The sequence below is a fragment of the Vicugna pacos genome, chromosome 9, assembly GCF_048564905.1.
Source record: "Vicugna pacos chromosome 9, VicPac4, whole genome shotgun sequence".
NCBI lineage: Eukaryota > Metazoa > Chordata > Mammalia > Artiodactyla > Camelidae > Vicugna > Vicugna pacos.
In genome coordinates this window covers 8,687,017-8,706,938 of record NC_132995.1, presented here as the reverse complement: position 1 = coordinate 8,706,938, position 19,922 = coordinate 8,687,017, and the positions used below count along the sequence as shown (strand labels likewise).

At 52.3% G+C, this 19,922-nt stretch overlaps 2 protein-coding genes across 4 annotated transcripts in view; one reads left to right on the top strand and one right to left on the bottom strand.

Annotated features, from left to right (window-relative positions):
- Positions 1-1,314: 1,314 nt before the first annotated feature.
- Positions 1,315-18,415, top strand: MEIOSIN (meiosis initiator). Of its 3 annotated transcripts, none has more exons than XM_072966835.1 (14): positions 1,315-1,589; positions 2,890-2,960; positions 6,542-6,632; positions 8,851-8,959; positions 10,181-10,315; positions 11,182-11,352; positions 12,390-12,498; positions 13,482-13,582; positions 13,883-14,038; positions 14,453-14,526; positions 15,489-15,653; positions 15,727-15,971; positions 16,742-16,831; positions 17,469-18,415. In XM_072966835.1, exons 2-14 carry the CDS (start codon positions 2,890-2,892, stop codon positions 17,635-17,637), a joined length of 1,686 nt encoding a protein of 561 aa, XP_072822936.1. In that variant the 5' UTR covers positions 1,315-1,589; the 3' UTR covers positions 17,638-18,415. The 3 variants fall into 3 exon arrangements, with proteins under 3 accessions (XP_072822936.1, XP_072822935.1, XP_072822933.1); XM_072966834.1 differs by having other exon boundaries at positions 8,848-8,959; positions 11,185-11,352; XM_072966832.1 differs by having other exon boundaries at positions 8,848-8,959.
- Positions 18,332-19,922, bottom strand: part of SIX5 (SIX homeobox 5) — a 4,236-nt gene continuing 2,645 nt past the window's right edge. The window contains exon 3 of the mRNA XM_006208699.3: positions 18,332-19,655. Coding sequence (XP_006208761.2) covers positions 19,039-19,655 — 617 coding nt within the window. The 3' untranslated portion in view covers positions 18,332-19,038. The remainder of the gene's footprint in view (positions 19,656-19,922) is intronic.

Below are 19,922 nucleotides of genomic sequence, written 5' to 3'. Positions count from 1 at the left end.
CCCAGAAGGCAGCACGGTCAAGCTTGGAGGTGGGGAAGGACGCAAACTGGGCGGGCTGAGTCAAAGAACGACTCTAACTCCCAGGGGGGCAGAGAGGGCGCCTGGCAGCGCAGGCGCAGAGAGCGCCCCCGCCAGGCGTGCTGGGAGTTGGAGTCCAGCTTCCTCCATCTTTGTCCGGGGCTCTTGGAAAAGGAATTGAGAATATTGCAAAAGGGCGTTTGTGAGGGGTGGAGAGTTGGGAAAGAGCAAGTTTATCGATTTACTTAAACTGATTAGCATAATAATTAACAGTGCCTGTACTTTTTCACTTTCCCATCCATTTCCTCCCTGGTTTTCTGACCACCACCCCCTAATTCACAAATAAGGACTTTAAGCCTTAGGAGGGAGGAAATCTCCATGCACTAGGAATTTGCACACATCATAGTTAGACAGATGCTCCACGAGGACAAGCACCTTTGAGTATCTTGTTCAAGCACCCAAAACAGTGTAAATAAGTGCTGAGTAAATATTTATTGTATGGTAATTATATGCCACTCTGCAGAGAACCCTAGTAAGAATTACCCCAAATTTATAAAAATTAAGGCAGAAAGAGCTTGAGGTTTTCTCCATGGCAACACAGCAAGAAAGTGATTTGAACTTAAATGTGTGGGACACCAGGGTCTCTACTCTCCACCAGATTGCTAGATTACCTCTCCTTAAGCTATATTTTCCTGCACATCCTCCTCATGGGCCATGAGAGTGAACTTTATAAAATGGAGAGTTTGCTACATAAAGGGACATAACAGCTTCACAAGGGGGAACTGCTACTCAGGCCCAACTCCAATGGCCCTCCTCTTTGCACCTTTTCTCAGTTTGTGGCTCTTCAGTGCAGCCTCAGCCTCACTGGAGTTCTCACAGCCTATGCACAGGTAAGACTTCAGTTAAATTCCCAACTTCCAGCATGGTGCTTGGCACACATTAGGCCCTCATTAGACATGTGGTAAAGGGAAAATGTGGAAATGAGACACCAGAGAGCAAATTGGGAAACTGGTCAGATCTCTTTCTCCCTGAGAGTTGGCAGTTAGGGAGACCCCGCCTCCCTTTAGGCTCCTTTGGTCCTGGACCTGGTCGCCGGGGGGCGTGGCCATGTGGGGCGTGCCTACCGAAAAGGCGGGCAACTGAGTGAGCGCTGATTGGTCGGAACTTTGGCGCGCAACAGCAAAGGCTGTGTCAGGAGGCGCGAGGCCAGGCTCGCGCTGTGTAGAAGACAGGGAACATTTCCCGGGCGCGCGTGCGCAGGCCATTGCACCCTGCCGTTTCTCCTCTCCAGTCTCGTGCCCAGCACGCCCTGGCGGGAACTGGTGGGGGCGTGGCCTGGCCTCAAAAGCTCCCTGTTGCTCTCCTCCTCAGGCCTTGAGCAGGAGCCTCGCGCCAAAGGGGATTTGCGCCCACCTCACGCTTGGGTTGGGAACGTAGTGGCCGAGGCCAGCCTGGGCTCACGCGCGGCCATTCTCCCGGGACCAGCGCGAGACGCTGTCTGATCCGGCTTCGAAGTGTGGGGCTGGCGCAAAACCAGAAAGGGGGCCTCACGCCATTTTGCACTTCCTGAGGCGGGTGCTGGAAGCTGAGGGAAAAGGGGCGGGGGACTAGCTGACCAGAAGGGAGCCTGGGGTCTACCCAGGAGCAACACTTTGTGGTCGTGGCCACCCTCTGGGAGTTTCAGGGGGACAGGAGGGCGGGTATGCCTTGGGTGCCGGGGCTGTAGTGGAGGCAGGACCTGGGCAGCAGAGCCGGAGTTTGGGTCTGAGGCAGGGCATAGGTTTTGGAATCCAGACTCAAGTTTGAAATATGAAGTCTCTGAATAGTGGTGCTGAGGGTCACAAGTTAGAATCTAGGGACTTGGGATTTGTGTTTGGACAGAACTAGTTTTGGAAATCTGAAGGTCTTAGGTTTTGTGACTGGAAGCTTTCCCATTGGAATTGGAGATCCCAGCTTGAAGTCTGGAGTATCATTTTGGGGATCTGAGGTCGAACTGGGGAGGACTGAAGCCTTAGTATAGATTTAAGGTCTAGAATCTCAATGTAGGGTAGGAGGTATGAGATTTAGGGCCTGGAGTCACAATTTGGAACTTTGAGAATTAAGTGTTAGGGCCCGGAGTCCCCCATATTGAGTATGAGGCTTCAGTTTAAGAGTTTGAGTCTCAGAGTGAAACTCACCTGTGAGATCTCGGTTTTAGAGTTGGGGTCACAACTTGAGGGTCTGAAGTGACAGTTTTGGGGTCTAGAGGTCTTTATTTTAGGATCTGAGGTCAATTTAGGGGGCTCAGTTTTGCTTTGAGGGGCTTAGATTTCTTACTTTAGGAATTGGGTCCTCAGTATTAAGGTTTATGGTCTGTAATCTTGATATGTGGGATTAGGCTCATATTTGAAGATCAGAAGGTAATAGTTTAGGGGGGTCTAGAGTATCTCAGTATTAGAGTTTAGGGTTTTTAGGTCTGGGAAGGGCTCTTTTAGGGTTCTATGTCCTCACTTTGGGAGTTTAAAGTCAGTTTTAGTGTCTTAATATCACAGTTTAGAGATCTCAAGCCATGGTTTTCAGTTCTGGTCCCCATTACAGAGTCTTACATCTCACTGTTAAAACTGAAGTTCTGAAGTCAAAGTTTGAGAATTTATTGCTTTTAGTTTTAGGTGTGGATCATGACTTAGGGGCCCAAATTTACAATCTAGAATTCATAGAGTTTTGGTATTTTAATTTGGTCTCTTGGCCTGTATTTATGGGGCCTGGGGACTTATTTTGGGACCTCTGAGTGCTCAAAGGATCACCATGGGGAAAATGAGGCTGCCTGTCACACTGCATTCCTCCTGGAATCCCAGAGGTTACTAATAATTCTTTCTTTTTCCCTCTTTGCAGATGTGGGGTTCCAGCAAATACCTATGCTCCCCTGAACGGCCCAGAGCCAGTTCCCTGAGTCTCAGTGACAGGTAAGCATTCCCCCTGGCCCATCTTCCTTACATCTCCAGCCACTCTGGTTGAATAATAATAACAGTAATGTTTACTGAGCATTTACTAACTTGCCAGGCTTTTTGCTAAGCCTTTTGTTTGTATGACATCCTTTAATCCTTACAACAATTCCACGGAGGAAGTAGGTTTGAATATTACTGCCATTTCAAGATGAGAGAATTCTGAGGTGGTTGACAAAGATCATCTCTAAGCCCTTGAAGGTTTTGACATTCTGAGTTTCTTACATGCCCTTCCTTCCTTTCTTTTATTCACCTATTCATTCCACCATTAAGCAACTACCAACTGTCAGGAATCTCATAGAGGTGATTTTCCTATCAGATTGAGGTTGGATCAGATTTCTCCCTACCTCCAAAGTCTGGGTAAAGAAAAGAGCCAGAGTTCATCCTATCCCCCATTGTCTTCCCCAATGACTTTCCATCCACCGATCTCTTCATTCATTAACTCCAAAAATAAGTGCCTGCTTTGTTCAGGTTCTCTACTTAGGTACTGTGCTCAGAAGGAGCACATGAAGAAAATGAAGAATGCCTCTCTCACTTGCCTATTCCTTCTGGAATCCCAGAGGTCACCAACAATGCATTCTCTTTCCCCTTTTTCTAGATGTGGGGGTCATTGTATTAATAAAGACTCTTAATTGTAATTAACATAAACCTAGCTAAAACTGGCTTAAGCATGAAAGGGGATTTACTGGAGCCTTTAAACAAAAAGTTCAGGGGCATGAGGCTTGGTTCGTTCCAGGTGGAGGGTTAAATGAGATGGCCAGGAATCTGCCTCTCTTGCTCTGCTGTTGTCTGGGTTGGCTCTCCATTCGTGAGGGCAAGATGGCTCCCAGCAGCTCCAGTTCCATGTCCTGCCAACTTGACCATCCCAGCAGAGAGAGTCTCTTTCCAGGATCCACTGACTCTGATTAGCCAAGCCTGGGTTATGAACCCCGTCCTGTACCAATCACTTGACTTCTTCGCTAGACCTTGGTTTGGTGCTCCCCAGTGGAAGGGAGGTTGGGATCAGCCTCTCTGAAACATGGACTGAGAGCGGCGGAGGGGTCATTCCCCAAAGGAAACTATTACCAGAAAAGGAGGGATTGGATGTTGGTCAAACCAAAACCAACAGTTTTTATCAACAACAGCCATCCAATACAATACCTCCACCCTATTCTCCAACATCCTTTATCCCAAAATCATTCCAGTGAATGACTGTCTACCCTCTGTTTTGAGCTAACACTTCCTATGTGCTAAACATCTAGACAAGATCAAACTTTCCAGCCACCTCCATTTTATAAATGAATTATAAACAGGCTCAGAGAGATGAAAGCACTTGGCCGAAGTGACACAGCAAGTGGCAGAGCTGGGATTTCAACCAGATCTGTTTGCTTCAAAAGCTGGAGTTTATAACCAAATACTATGCTGTCTCTTGGGACTGCCCCCTGCTTTGTCCCACTTTGGGGCAGCTCTTCCTCTTAAATTCCTACACCTGTTAAAGCAAATTAAAGTCAAGGCCTTGGTTTTCCCACAGCTAATATGAGAAATTTGGACTACCCCTTGATTAAGACTCCTTCCAGCTTATATAAAATAAACAAACTAGGGAGTGTTTAGACTGATTAGCTCAGGGAATAGGAAACCCAGGAATCAGAGTCATTTGCCATTTCAAAGACTGCAAGGCCATGATAAGACTGAAGGAGCATTCATTGATTCAAAACAAATTTTCGTTGAGCACCTACTAAGTGCGGGGCATTATTCTAGGTGGTAAGGATGTAGCCAGGGCCACATAATGACTTTCATGGGCCCTAGGCAGTTTTCCTTCTTGGGCTCCTTCCTCCATTAAAAACATGTTAAAAAGGATAGTTTACAACTGCATTGGTATAAACAGGAATATAATCCAAGTTGGATAATATTAATTTTTTTCTCTTCAGACTCTAAAAGAAACTAAAACATTTTCATGAGCCCCTAAAAGTATCACCAGCCCTAGGGATGCTGCTTATTGTGCCTAATAGCTACATCAATCTAGGATACAGTCATAAATAAGAGCGAAAATTCCCTGCCCTTGCTGGTGAATTACATGGGGGTGTGACAAAGGATGTGCTTATTTAGATCAGGTAATCAGGAAAGGCCTCTCTGGAGAGGTTACCTTTAAGCTAAGCACTAAATGTCAAAGAAGCAACCAACCATGCAAAAATCCGGGCAACAGAACATTCAGGTGGAGGGAATGGTAAAGGCCCTAAGGCAGAAGTAAACTTGGCAGTTGAGAGAAACAGAATAGGACCCAAGTGGCTGGAGCTGACCTATTCCCCACAGAACCAGAGGGCAGAGCTGGGATTAGTGGGTGAAAATTAGAGACTATGAAGAAAGAACTCGGCTGAAACCAGAACCATCTAGCAAGGAAAAGGGGCAACCTTGGGAGCGAGTTCCCGGTTCCCAAAGGCCGCTATGAGCAGAGCCCAGGTCACACTTACTCAAGACTGCTGCACAGAAGAGGCCAAGATTTTCCGATTCCTAGCCCCCCCTTGTTCTCCCTCCAGATTTTTTCCCTGAAACTTCTGTGTTTTCACAGAAGGCTCTGTTAGTGCTTTGCAAAACCCAGAGTAAACCCTCAGGGACTAGTTGATAAGAAATCCTTTTTCTCAGATATGGTCAAATATCACCTTGAACTTAAATAGACCTGGAATGCCAGACCCTGTTCTGGGTGCTAGCGATCCAGTGGTGCCCCCCAACTCAGCTCTCACTCCAGTACAGGGATCAGAGGAATTCCTAAGCACAGGAGCAGGGGGACCCTAGCAGAGGTCTCTCACCTACCCTGTGGAGGGAGTTAGGGTCAGCTGATGGGAGAGAACCAAAGGAAGTAAGAAATGAGACCAGAATGGTCAGCCAGGCCAGACACTAGGGGATTATAAGCCATGTTAGGGGTTTTAACCTTGATCCTTAATAATGGATGGCATTGGGAGGTTTTTTTTTAATTAAAATTTTGTTGTTGTTGTCAGGGGAAAGTAATTAGTTTCACTTATTTATTTATTTATTTTTAGAGGAAGTACTAGGGATTGAACCCAGAACTTCACGCATGCTAAGCACATGCTCTACCACTTGAGCTATACTCTCCCCCAGCATTGGGAGGTTTGAAGCACTTAATGGGCAACTCATGTGTTTAGTCCTGTTGACAACCCTCTGGGCCTGAATGAATATCCTCATTCCCATTGCACGGATGAGAAAACCATGGTCAGGTCTGTGTTTCAGAAAGATCACCCTGACTCTAGTGGAGAATGTGGACTGGAGGCGGCCAGATGGGAGGCTGGGAGAACTATGAAGATGTCAGCACATGAGCTACGGCAGAGGCAGGGGATGGAGAAAAGGGAGGGGAGGAGGAGTGAGCAAGACTGGGTGACTGACTGGGCCAGGGGCTGAGGGAGAGTATGCCCAGGATTCTGTCTCGGGTACCTGGAGTGCAGGGTGGAGCTTCTCTGAGGTGGGGAACACTGAGACAGGTGGTCTGGGGGCTCAGATACCAGATTCCATTTTGGATGTCTTAACCAAAACCAGCTCTTGCCTCAAAACAGGAGGCAGAGGAAAAATCACACCAGCAAACTGCAAGAGCTGGCATTGTTGCTACCCGTGGCCCTGAGGACAGGTACCAAGAAACTCACCAAGGTAAGAAGGGCTGAAGGAGAGGAGGGGGAGTTTGGAGGCAGATCTGAAAATATCAGTAATCGAGTTGACCTCCCTTGTCTTGGGAAACCTAGATAGGAAACCCACCCAGTGACAGCATTGATGTGGGAGTGGTCCTGCTCTGAGTGGAAATTTCCAGGAGCCTGTGATTCCGTGACTACAAGCCTGGGGGATTCTTTCTGACAAAGGAGGCAGGAGGAATTGGGAGGGAAAAAACTGGCAAGATGCTGGGGAAAGGTCCTCATTCTGGGAGTCAAACAGCCGTGGATCTGAGTCCTCCAGCTCCACACCTGGAGAACCCCAGGCAGCTCACTCAGGTTATCAGCCTCACGGGCCTCAGGTTTCTCAGCTATAAAACAAGGGACGATAACTCCTCCTACACAGAGATACCGTGAGGCCAAAATGACGTGATAGCTATGACAGGGCCTGAATAAATGCTGGTTCCCTGTCCGAGTGTCTTCTTTTGTGACCCTGTGGGGACCATCTCCATGAGCTAGGAATAGATAAAGCTTCTCTGGATGTCCCCAGTGGCTACTTAATAAAGGTTTATAGAACTGAGCTAACACTTGCTCCCAGGAGGAACAACTTAATATGAGACTCAGAGATTGTGAAAGTCTGGTGTGATGTTTTCTTGCTCTCGTTTCTCTCATTCAGCCCCTCATCCATTCACTCAGCGGCCGTGTATGGAAAGACTGTTGGATGTCAGAAGCTGTTATGCTTCCAACAAGGGGTGGGGGGAGAAATTTGAGACCCAGCCCTCCTCCTCTGGGAACTCAGAATCTGGTCAAGAAGATAAAGATCTGAATGCAGGAATAACTGATCCCAGCTAGAATGTGCTATTTGCTTTCAGAGAGGTTCAGAGCAGTGGAGGTTTGTAAGAGATTTGCCTGACCCTCTCCTTAGCCTTCTCCCTGCCTACCCTGGCCCATCCATCACCAGGTCCCGTTGATTCTCTCTGCTAAATCTCTCTCAGTTGTAGGTGCTTGTGTTAGTTTCCTGTTGCTACTGTAACAAATTACTACACACTTAGTGGCTTAAAACAAAACAAATTAATTCTCTCAGAGTGCTGGAGGTCAGAACTCCAAAATCAGTCCCATTGGACTGAAGTCAGAGAGTCAGCAGGTTTGGTTCCTCTTGGAGGCTCCAAGGGAGCAGCCACTTCCTCTCCCTTTGCCAACAGAAGAAGCCGCCTGTAGTCCTCGGCCCATGACCCCTTCAAAGCCTGCAGAGTAGCATCTTCTGATCACTCCTCTACCTCTGCTTCCACTTCAGAGGCCTTTCTGGACACCCAGAAAGTCTAAATTCAGAATCCTCTGTGTTCTACTCTTTTATTCATAATGCTTATCACAAGGTCAATAATTCCATATAAATTATGAGTTTATTAAGGTCTGTCTCCCTCCCTGATTATAAATTCCATGAAGGCAAATGAAAGTATGTCTAGCTCACCCCTCCATGTGGCCCTTAGTGGGTAGTACATTTTTAGCTTGGTATCTCCAATACCAACTCAGTCAGTGTTTGGTGGCTGGAAGGGGGCTGCCTGCTGGTACTGTGGGAGTCACTCCTTCAGCAATTCTTGATTCTGTGTGCTTGGGATCCAGAAATCAACTAGCTACAGTCTCTACCCTCAACTAGTTCAAGGTCAATGGGGGAGAATGCCACCTAAACAGATAATTATAAAACAGTGTAGCAAGTGCCTGGGTGGAAACAGGCCCTGGGTGTTACAAGAGTGCTGAGGAGGGATATCTGACCCAGCCTGGGGGAGAGGGATCAGGGGGGCAGGAGAAGCTTCTGGAAGAGGAAAGCACTGTGCTGAGGCTGAAAGGAGGAGAAGTCAGACAGGGAGTCTGTGGGGAGAAGAAGAGGGTTTTGCAGATAGAGAATTCAGCATATGCCAAGGACCAGGGGTGGGAAGTCAAACATTGTGTGTGCAACAACCATACCAGGAGGCAGGCAAGCCTGGGTTCAGATCCCAACTCTGCTGCTTCCTCTCTGTAATCCTACCACATTCCTTGAGTACCCTGAGCTTCAATTTCCTTAGCTGGAACCACCATGTTCCTGGGCCCCACTGAGGACTAAACAGCAGAACAGAAACATTTCTGCCAGTGAGGGGATTGCTGGGCTGGGGCACAGGGTCCTGAAGCCCATCCATTTTGAACCCCTGCTCTTGGGCTCAAACCTGTCTCTCTTCCGGGGGCAGAAGGAGATTCTGCTGCACGTCCTGCACTACATTCAGTACCTCCAGAGAAGCATCGATGTGGCCAAGGCCTTGCTCAAATTCCACACCACCAATGGGGAAGGTGGACTTGGGGGTGAGTAAGTTCAGCCAGCGTTTCCCAGGGCCTGTTGTGTGCCAAGTATGGTCCTGGCTGTCAGGGACACTGAGTGACTTAGCCGGGTCCAGGCCCTCCGGGAAATCACAGCCCAGGGCATGGGACAAAGCCAGAGGGATGTGCAGGGTGCTGTGACCTTGGAGGAGGGTGTCTGGGAAGACTGTGGTGGGAGGGGCCTTGGAGGGGGGCTTTTGAGGACAGGGAAGAGGAAACTGTGCCAGGCAGAAGAAACAGTGTGAGCAAGAGCCTGTAGGCATGAGAGGACACATGTGGAATATCTGGGGATAGGCTAGCAGTTGTGTATGACCACAGGAGCTCTGTAGCACCCAGGTGACAGGTGCAGACTCTTGAGCCAGATCCTGAATCAGGTACACGTCCTGTGACCTAAACCTCTCTGTGCCTCTGTTCCCTCAGCTGCAAAATAGACTAATACTTGTACTTCCTTTCTGGGTTTGTTGTGAGGATGAGATGAGTTAATACACATCAAGAGTGTAACACAGCGCCTGGGACATGCCAGTCGTCTAATACTTGTGTGCCGGCTGCTGCTGTCATTGGTGTGATAAGCACAGGGCAAGACGGGTTAGAGATGTGGCAGGGATAAGATTCAAAAGGGCTTTTGAGTGCCCAGCTAAGGAAGGAGAAGAAGATAAGAATTACTGAAGGACTTGAAGCCAGAGGAAAGCCACATTCAGTTGGGAAGTTCAGTGAATATGCTTTTAGGAAAGATCTGGACAGCAGAAGATGAAGCTAGTCTAACACTGTAGCTGAGAATATGGACAGAAGTGGGTAAACTTGGGAGATGTTAATGAGGAAGAACTGAGAGGCCTGAGGGAGAGGCCCTGGGCCTCCTAAGGAGACACCCCACTGTCTTGAGGAAGGTAGGAGGAAGAATTGGTTTGGAAGAGGAAGACAGGGATGCATTTGAGAAGGGCTGAGTCTGTCTTCCTTCTCATTTGGCCAAGGCCTGTAATGGATCTGGGGAAATCTGAGTTTTTGCCCTGTACTTCTGCTGCCTGCGTATGCAACCTCAGACAAGTCCTATCTCCTCCTGGGACCTCAGTTTCGACATTTGTATAGTCAGTCTGGGGACTGTGGCAGACCCCTGGCCCCCAACTCCATTGGGAAGCATTGTCTGGAGGCAGGATTTGGGTCGGAGGAGGGTGAAGGCATCTGACCTGTCTCTCGCTCTGTCTTGTGCAGGGCTGGGCCGGAAGCCCGCCGCAGGCCCAGCAGGGCGGAGACACTCCACCCCATCTAGCTCTCCACGCTCTTATAAGTCTCATCTTCAGGGAGCCTGCCTGAAACCTCGGAAGAAGAAGGCAGCCCGAGTGTCAGGTACAAGCTGTCAGTGGAGGCAGAACAGGAAGCAGGGGTCAGACAGGAGGGAGGCCCAGTAGGCAATCCTGACTGAGCCCTTCTTAAGAGTTTAGATTCAGATGTGCCTGGGTTCGACTCCTGCCTCGTCCTCTTCCTAGCTCTGAGGCCTGGGGTGGTCCCTCTCCTTCTCTGAGTCTCAGCTTCCCGGTCTGGAAATTAGAGTATTTTTGAACTGCCACAGGGTGGTCTTCAGGACTGGGAGCCCATGTACGCACCCCTCAAGCAATGCTTAAAGGAGGGGCACACGGCAAGAGCCCAGCAAATGGAAGCTGCTGTCAGCATTTATCGTCTTTCTGCCCAGTTATCCATCGCTGGGCCAGGGCTCGGGGAGTGTGGGGCAGTGGAAGGACCTCAGTATGGGAGGCAAGTGTCGCAGGTCTCACCTCAGCCTCACTACCAACTCACCCCATGTCCCTTCCCCTTCGCGGGACTCTGTTTCCATGCCTTTAAAATGGGAGTTGGACCTAATCAATGATTTCCAGCCCTGGCTGCACATCTGAATCATAGGGGTACTTTCCAAAATGCCTGTGCCTAGGCTTCACACCCAGAAAGTCAGGCTTCAGTGATCTGGGTGGAGCCTGGGCAGCGGGATCTTTTCAGAGCCTGCAAAGTGATTCTAACGTGCGGACAGGGGAAGGGGGTGTCTGACTAGGTGATCTCTAACTGAGATCCCGGGCTTGCCCAGGAAGGGCTGCGGAGTGACCAGACCAGGCAAAGCTTTGAAATGGCTTGTCGGGCCCACCGCAAAGGAGACCCCCACCTGAACCACCTTCTGGTAACAGTCAGGCCCCCACCCCTGTCTGATGCTGTCTCTGCTCTCCCAGAAGGCCAGACCCAGGCCCAGAACCCTCGTCGCTGTCTGGCCTTGGACAAGCCTGAGAAGGAGGTGACCCCATCCCCAGACCAGAAAGAAAGAAACGTGGTGGGAACCACCACCCCTCCAAGATGCCCCGACTCCTACAGTCACCCCAAGGCTGCGTCATCCCTGTCTCAAGGTGACAGAAAGGGAGGATGATTCCAGTTGACATTGCTGGATATGGCTGAGAACAGTGTCCTCTGTGACATCTCAAGTTGGTCTCTTTCCCCTCTGCTAACTTAGCCGGTGGTTTATACACGGCTTATCGGGCACTTGCAACATCCGGGTACAGTCCTAGTAGCCGGAGACTCTATGGGGGACAGAGAGACACTGTTCACAGCTTCTGTCTCAGTTTTCTTTTCCCTTCAGGCTCTGCGGTGGGTGTTAAGGGTGGGGTGGGGGGGACAGGATCACAGAACTGGGAATAAGAGCAGGGCCTCCCTGGGAAACTTCCTTCCCTTGAAGCAGCCAGATAATCGCTCCTGTGGGTCCCCGTCCCTGCACCAGCTTGAAAAGGTGTGACACACCCAGCAGATCTGGGTAGGTGAGAACTGGAAGGCGAGGCCCCGGGTCATCCCATTCCTCTGTCCATTCATTAGCCCTCACTTGCTGGGCATCTCCTCTGTGCTAGGCCACATGCCCCGTGTGGCTGACGGTCCAGTGAAGGAACTGCACACGCTCGCTTCCTGGGGTGGCCCAGGAGGCTGTGGGAGCTCAGAGGAGGTACCTAACCCACCTGGTGAGGGAGGGTGTCCCAGGTCTTCTGCTGTGTGACCTTGGGCAAGTTACTCAATATACTTCAGTTTACTTATCTGAAAATGGGTATTATAATAACCACACCCTTTGGAAAAGGGTTACTGAATAGTGAGTAAAGTGATTAAAACCGAGCTGGTGTGGCAAGCACCATAGACTTGTTTACTATCATCACCTTCATCATCATTATTCCACTTAAGGCTTTTATCTTCCTTATAGCTTCTGAAAGGGACAGGGATTCCAGAACCCTAGGGGTGATTCAGGGTACCCTTGAGCCTCACACAGAGACCCTGCAGCCTGAGGTTTTGGCTAGGATGGGGAAGGGAGAGGCCATGGCAGACCCTGGCGCCTCCCTGTCCCTGCCTCTGTGCATCCTGGGATTTGGCCCTGTCACAGGAGTGATCATCCTGACTTGTCTCGTAGGCTGCTGGGGCAAAAACAGTGCCCAGGACGTGCAGCCTTACCCTGCCTTCAAGGGCCAGCAAGGGGCTGAGAGGACCCATTTTCTCAACAGGACACAGAATTGCCCCAGGTAAGGGAAGCCCAAGGGCTGTGAGTTGGAGAATTGGAGGTGTCTGGCCAGGAATGGCTAAGGCTTAGAGAGCAATGCGATCAGCTTCTACTCTCTGCTGGCGTCTGTAGAGTGAGGACCTCCGTGGGCCCAGCTTTGGGCCAGCTGTCATAAGCTTGAGGGAAAGCCTTGCTTCCTGTGTGCCGACCAGGGCCGCAGCCCCTCACCGGCCTCTCTCACCCTTCCAGCCCGTCCCCACCAGTCACCTGAGGGGCTTTTCTAACCCAGAGACCATGTCAGTTTTCGGCTTTAAGCTACTCCTTTCTGTTGGGTAGAGCCCAAATATCTTAATTGGCATTTGAGACTCTCTCTGGCCCCAGGTGACCTTTTTTTTTTTTTTCCACTTTTTAATTATTTTTTTGAGGGGGAGGTAGTTAGGGTTATTTATTTATTTTTGGAGGAGGTACCAGGGATTGAACCCAGGACCTAAGCATGCGCTCTACAACTTGAGCTGCACTCTACCACTTGAGCTACACCCTCCCCCTCCCAAATCTTACCCTTAACATCACCAAATATTTGCCACTCCCCATGGGAGCCAAGCCCTGGTCTCCTCTGGGCTTCTCACCTTTGTTCCCTCTTCTTGGAAGCCTGTTCTCCTCATCCACCTGGAAGACCACCCATCCTCTAGGCCGAGCTCAGCACGCTCCTCCCTCCTGCCCGCCTTCTCTGTCCTCCTCAACCCCCCATCACAGCTCTGCTCCCCAAGTCATCAGTTCTGGTTACAGCTGGCCTCTCCTAACAAGCCCTGAGGCTCCGGGTGGGTGCCTCCACTGACTGAGCTTTCTGCCCCCAGTGCTCCCGTCGCAGCCAGCACAGAGAGATCCCTGTCCAACTCCACAGTGGGTGACACTGAGACACCCAGAGGGGAAGCAGCTCACCTTCGGGCCCAGCGCAGTTTCCAGCTCAGGGCTTCAGCTCCACCTCTTGCATTTCACCTCTTGCAGGCAGACGCTGGTATTCTACGACTCCAGTGAGGAGGTGGACAAGGAGTCCCTAGATGCCGACCCTTGGCTTCCTGCCTGGATCCTGGAGGGCAGCCCCCATGGTGACTGACACTCTATCTCCCCTCCTTGTAGGCTAGTGTGGGGCCTTCTTGGTACCTTTCTTCTGGGGATTTCTGTGGAAGTGGGGAAGGTGGGAAAGGGAATGGACATCCACTAAGACCTGAGCCATCAGTTGCCGTGGCAGACGTTGCTAATCTTCTGTTGATCCCAGACACTACCTCAGAATCTTTCTTAACATTGTCCTTTCTCCAGCGTCCGGCACCATCTCCTCCAAGATGGCAGCTGTGCTGAGGGGGAGGGCAACCTCTGACACACCCCTAACCCCAATACTTCCTTTTCAGGGAGCCCACTGGCCTTGGGGCCTCCACAGATGGAGACCTGGAGTGTGACAGGCCACCCGAGCGAGATCCTAGGGTTCAGCCCCTCCCTCTTCAGCTCGCCAGGGAAACTGCTGCCAGAACAGATCTTGGAGGACGGCACTGAGTACCTGACCCAAGGTGAGCACCCAGGGCTATACCTGATGCTTGGTTCATTCAGGAGGAAAAAACCTATTCATGCCTGCCAAGTGTGCAGCCCTGTCTTTGGCAGGGCTGGACACCCAGGGGTGAATCCCACCCAGGATGAATCCTATCCCATCCCTCGAGGAGCCCAAAGCCTGGTAGGGAGCAGCCCCTGGCCAGTGTGATGCGTGGAAAGCTCCAGGAGCCCACAGCAGGAACCCACTCGCTCTGCCCAGGTTGGAGGCTTCCCAGGGGACCTGGCCTGTGAGCTGGATTTGGACTTGGGACAGGAGATCCCAAAGCTAAAAGCCAGAGATGGGCACTCTGGCTAGGGGGTGTGGCAGGACAGAGGCACAGTGCCCTGAGAGAGGTGTTTCTGGCCCAGTCACCCTTCTGGTCTCCCGCCAACAGCTCTCTTTGAAGAAGCATTCTTAAATCCTGAGTCTCCACCTTCTGCCTGCATGCTCGAGGTACCACAGGAGAAGGTAGGTGTCTGTCCACCCATCTGTCCACAGATCCATCCATCCTTCTTTCCACCTGCTCGATTCACTCATCCATCCCCTTGACCTTTCAGCCACCTCCCCCAGCCATCACCTGTCCATCCATCATGCTTCCCCTCATCCTTCCAGGGACTCATCCACCATCTGTGCCTTCACCTGCCCATCCTTTGAACACTCCCTGCTGGCCACCAGGCGCCCTGCTCTGTGCTGGGCCCTTGGAATGAAGTAGACACAAAGGATAAAAGCTAAAAACTGCCAGGTGCCCAGAAAAGACCCAACATAATTTTCTGACTGCTATATGAGGCAGGATCACTTGTGACCCCATTTGAAAAGTGACAAAACTGAAAACAGCAGGCAACCCCTGGGATCCTCAGTTGGAAAAAGCCTCCCTCCCAGGCCCCCAGGCTTACCTCCTGAGCCACTGTTGGCTCTCGTAGCTCAACATCCTGTTGACAGAGGGGCAGCCACAGCTCTGGTCCCCAAATGATTCTCCTTCCAGTGTTGTGTAGGGGCAGCCTCCTGCTTCAATGAGTAGCTGAATTGGCAGCAGAAAAAAACTCTTAGCAAAGCTCTAGTAAGTGCAGGCATTGCCCCAGGTGCCTCTCAGCCTTGCAGAGTGTGTAGTGACCACCACTCATGGATAAAATTGATGCTCAGAGGAGTTAAGACTTGTCCAGGGCGACAGGGCTACTTCCCAAGGTGGTAAACTGATGGGATTAAGATACAGTACCCCAAAATAGAAGGCAGAAGACCCCTGTCCAGCTTCTCTCTGACCCCCGTGGGTACACTTGCTTGACCATCTGAGGGAGTGTCTGGATAAGACCGTTTTGAACCTGAGCTATTTGTGATGCTCCTGTTACATCCTAGGGAAGCAGTGAGTGGAGGCCATGAAGAGACACCACCATCCCCCTCATATCTGCTCCTGTCTTTCTCCTTCACCCCCCCAGGACACACCCCCTGAGGCTTGGGAAGACCTTCCTGACTCCCATAGCCTGTGTCAGTCCTCGATCTCAATGGACCGCTGCTACCTCTCGCTGAGTGAGAACAGCAAGGAGCCATCTAGCCCCAGCTCGGAGGACAGAGACTCAGATTTGGGGTGGAGGCAGCAGGAGGTGAGGAGGACAGCCATCTGCCAGGTCGGTCCCACATCTCCTGCCCACCCTCACCTCTCTGTCCCCCACCCAGGACACTCAGGCTGACCTCAAGGGCCTGCAGTCCTCCAGTGAAGAGGACGGGGACTACACATGGACCCCAACCCGGAGGGCCTCAACTCTGCCTGCAGCTGGAAGGAAGGCCAGGAAGGGCCAGGCGGGCAGGGGCCCTGTGAAGCCCAAGGAAAGCAAGAAAGCCCCCTGCCTCACCCAGACGAAGAAGAAGTGTGTCAATGGCTTCATCATGTTCTGCAGGATGAACAGGAAGCAGTACATCCGGTGGGTAGGCGTCCTCTTTGGCCCTGACTGGGGCCCTCAGAGCCTGCTGCCCACTGCTGGCGACACAGTCCTCAGTCACACTTTCCCCAGGCGTCCCTCAGGCCCCGCTGCACTGTAAGCAGTAAAATGCAACTCAGACTTATGAAACAAGACAACTAATTGGCTTATATCACCTGAGAAAAAGGGGAGGGGTGGATTGCCTTCAGATGTGGTCGGTCCTAGGCCTCAAATGACCTCTGTCCGGGATCTCTGTCCCTCTCTGTGCTCCGCTCTCCAGGTTGGCTGTGCTCAAAAGCGCTGGGCCAGGCTATTCCCCAGTTTCAGAGTCCTGTCTCCCACCCCAGCTACCCTATGGGAAGGAGCTTCTCATTTCTAAGGTTTCTAGTGAAAGTCTTTGGGGCTGACTTGATAGACCAGGCACCCAGCCCTGAAGTGATCATTGCCGGCCTGAAGCCAGGGGTTGTGGGGAGGCCCCCAAGCCTCAAAGAAGAGCTGGTGCTGGCATCGGAGCAAGCAGATGCAGGTCCTGGGACACTTGGTGGCCCATTTCCAAGCAGCATTTAGTCCAGCTGCCTTCTTTGCCACCTCTGCTCCAGAGGGCACAAAGGGTAGGCCTCTCAAGGCAACACAATAAAGATCTGAGTTCTCAGATGGGAAAGCTGCGGCTCTGAGCAGGCAAGGGACCCTCTCGTGTAGTCAGATCACTGGCCTTCGCCCAAGCGAGGCAAGGCTGCAGGCGTCTCCTCACCTTCTCCTCCCCGCTTCCCCAGAGCCTGCCCTGGGACTGCATCCACCACTGCCACCAAGGAGCTGGCCCAACTCTGGCGGGTGATGACCCTGCAGGAGCGGAGACCATACTGGTGAGAAGCCCCCGCCCAGAAGGCATGGTTGGTGGAGGAGAGAGGCCTCCCTGCTCCTTCTCCAGCTCTGATTTTCTGAGCCTTGAACTTTGTGATATTAGAAACAGGTTGGGAGTTTCCTGGGGTGGGAGATTTGGATGTCACAATGACAAAAGTAGAGTGATGCTCTAACGCTGTAACTTAGAAGGTCAAATAGATCAGTTGTGTATTTGGACCCCACTGCCCTAAACTTCCTTTGCCCTCTCTGCCACAGGGAGTTTCTCAGGGCAGGAAACTAGGTCTCACTTCCCAGTCATTTGGCCTCCTTTTCTCCTCCCCTTTGATCCTTCCTCCCTCCTGAAACCCCCTCCTCTCCACCAACTTCAAAGAGCTGCCACCTGTCCAGTTCTCAGTTGGTTCTGGAAACACACATACATGCGCACAGATTGTAATGGGTCTCACAGGGACCTGCGGCTCCAGCAAAGAGCCCTGAACCAAATCCAAGCCTGTAGACTTGGACCTGGGGGCCCGGAGATTCCCCTAGCTGGGCCAGATAAGGCCCTGGTCACTGCTGGGGCCAGAGCGCTAGGGGTAGGACAGAGTTGCCCGGGAGGCAGGCTAGGAACCCTGCTCATCCAACCTCCCACCTCTCCCCCAGCATCAAAGCACGCAGGTTCAGCCGCCAGCACAACCGCATCGTGAAGCAGGACAGCTCCAGCAGCGATGATGAGGACTGGGGGACCCCCAAGCCATTCTACCAGCTGCTGGCCGAGAAGGCCCGCTGCTCCTCAGACCCTGCCTCTCTGCTGCCTCCTCACCACATGTGAGGGCGACCCCACTGTGGTCTCCCGCCCACCCCTACCTCCTGCAGCTCTCCTTTGAAAACAGGAGCCAGTGATAAAGAGGTTGTCCTATCCTGGGCCTCAGCCCCACTAATGCAGTTCTCCTTGGTGAGGTCCCCCAGGGCTAGGGGTGCCGTATTTACTGACCCCAATGCTTTGTGCATTTGCCTTACACGGGGGCAGCCTGAACTTCACCTGCCTGCCTTCTGCCAACCTTCTCACAACCCCTTTCTACCCCAGGGGCCTCTCCCAGGAGCTGCAGGGTGGAGGCAGGAGCCCTGAATGAAATGCAGGGAAGTGAAGTTTTCCCCTGCCCTTCCTCCGCCCACCCCAGAATCAAATGGTTTCAACCCTGTTCAGTCTCACCTCACTCTACTCCTCCCAACCTGTTCTATTTATAGATTATCTATTGTTTTCAACAAAATAAAGTAGAAACATTGTTACCAGCAAGAGACAAGGCAGGCTCCCAGGTGCCCTGCTTCCTCAGCCCTGGGAAGCACTCCTTCCAGGCCCATCAGTTTGAAAGAAACCCCACTGTGGGAACCTTCTCTAGCAGCATCGCAGATCTAACCTCCAAACCCCCTTCCCCCTCAGGGAGTAGCGATCAGAAAGCCAGAATCTCGAGGTGCACTTTTTGGTGGTTCAATTTTCCCTTGGGCAAGTCGTTGGAAGGTAGAGGTACTAATTGTCTGTTAACTTTATTTTAATTGAAACGAAGGCATTACATGTCCTAGAAAAATAAAGATTTAGGATACAAACTAGACACAGGGGTCAGGGTTGCCCTGGGGGTGAGGGGATCTTTGGTCTGGGGCTGGACGTGATACCGAGAGCTCTGCTCCAGGAGGAGCTAGGGGAGGACCCTGGCCCGTACCCCCTACACCTGCATCCCTTGTCTTGTCAGCAGGAAGGGCTGGGCTGGGAGGATCTGTTGGTCTCTGGGCACAGGACTGCCTGTCCTCCATGCACAGATTCCAAGCAGTCCTGGGAACACTGGATGTCAGTGGAGCTATTAATAGTGTTGTAGGGAGTGATAGGGAGAGGGCTCCAAAGAGGGTGGAAATCCAGCCATTCAATAGGGCTTTTAGCTCACACTTAGTACCAGGTCGAGGGGGACAGAGCCCCTGAGTCAGGACCCCCAGATCTCCCCTTACATATCAGGGGGCAGAGCAAGGACAGGGCTGTAACAGAGGAGGTGTCCCATCCAGAGGACGGTGCCCCTGGACAGGAGTGGACCTCCAGGACACGGAGAGGTTGAGTGGCGATGGGGGCGGGTGTAGTGTGTGGCATCTTCAGATGGCAGCCATCCTGTTTATGAGAGGCTCCCTCCTCCCGGGCCATCCTGGATCTTGAGCACCATTGTCAGGGGAGGCTGTAGGGCCTACTGGGTCACAGTTCCAAGGGCTCTTCCACAGGCACTGACTGTAGCTGGGTCAGCACCTTGGTCTCTGCTTCTAGCCCCTCGTCAACCTCACCCCCCGCAGTGGCCCCCAGGAGCAGCCCCTCGGGGTCGGGGTCAGGCAGCCTCAGCACGGTGTGGGGGGCCTGTGTCCCCAGCCCCTTCTCTGCCTCAAGCAGCCCCTCGGTGCCTGTGCTCAGTTCCAGCCCTGCTGGCCAGATGGGCACGGCCGCGGGCGACAGCAGGAGCCCCTCGGGCGGGGGCGCTGGGAAACCAGGCAGGAGGCTGGAGGAGTCTGGGGAGAATGGCAGGCTGGCGGTGGTGGTGGCAGGGGCAGGCGGCGGCTGCGGTGGTTGCTGTGCAGAAAGTGTCCCCAAGGTGTGGGCCTCAGGGAGAGCAGGGCTGGGGGCCACCGGGAGGGCCCCTTCAGGCACTGAGATGGCTGTGTCTGGCTTCAGGGGCAGGGCCAGGCTGGGGGCAGGCGGCAGGACCTGGGAGACCAGCATACTGGTGGGGAAGGTGGCGGTAAGGATGATCTTGCCCTGCTGTACGGCCACACCTGTCACGATGGGGCTGCCAGACACGGGGTTGGCCAGCAGGAAGTTTCCTGTAGGGAGAGGAGCAGGGCCAGGCAAGGAGGTGAGGATTTAAGACGCTGGAGAGCAGGCAGGTAGATTAGCCAGCGAGAAAAGGAGCCCCTTCTTGGTGAGGTTGGGCTTGTGTGGCTTGAGCCGGAGGGTACTATCTGGCACAGGAGGGTGTGGGACCCGCCAGTAATGAACTCCCCTTCCTGCCCCGACCACCCTAGGAAACCCACCCACAGCACCATCCTTCCCTGAGATAGCTGCACCCCCCACCCAGCCACCAGAAGCGG

Excerpts from the sequence above, each read along its gene's own strand:
- MEIOSIN (XM_072966832.1), top strand. The coding sequence starts at position 2,890 with ATGTGGGGTTCCAGCAAATACCTATGCTCCCCTGAACGGCCCAGAGCC. Across the intron at positions 14,039-14,452 it reads CACTGAGTACCTGACCCAAG|CTCTCTTTGAAGAAGCATTC; the intron begins GTGAGCACCCAG and ends TCCCGCCAACAG. Across the intron at positions 16,832-17,468 it reads CAGGAGCGGAGACCATACTG|CATCAAAGCACGCAGGTTCA; the intron begins GTGAGAAGCCCC and ends CCTCTCCCCCAG.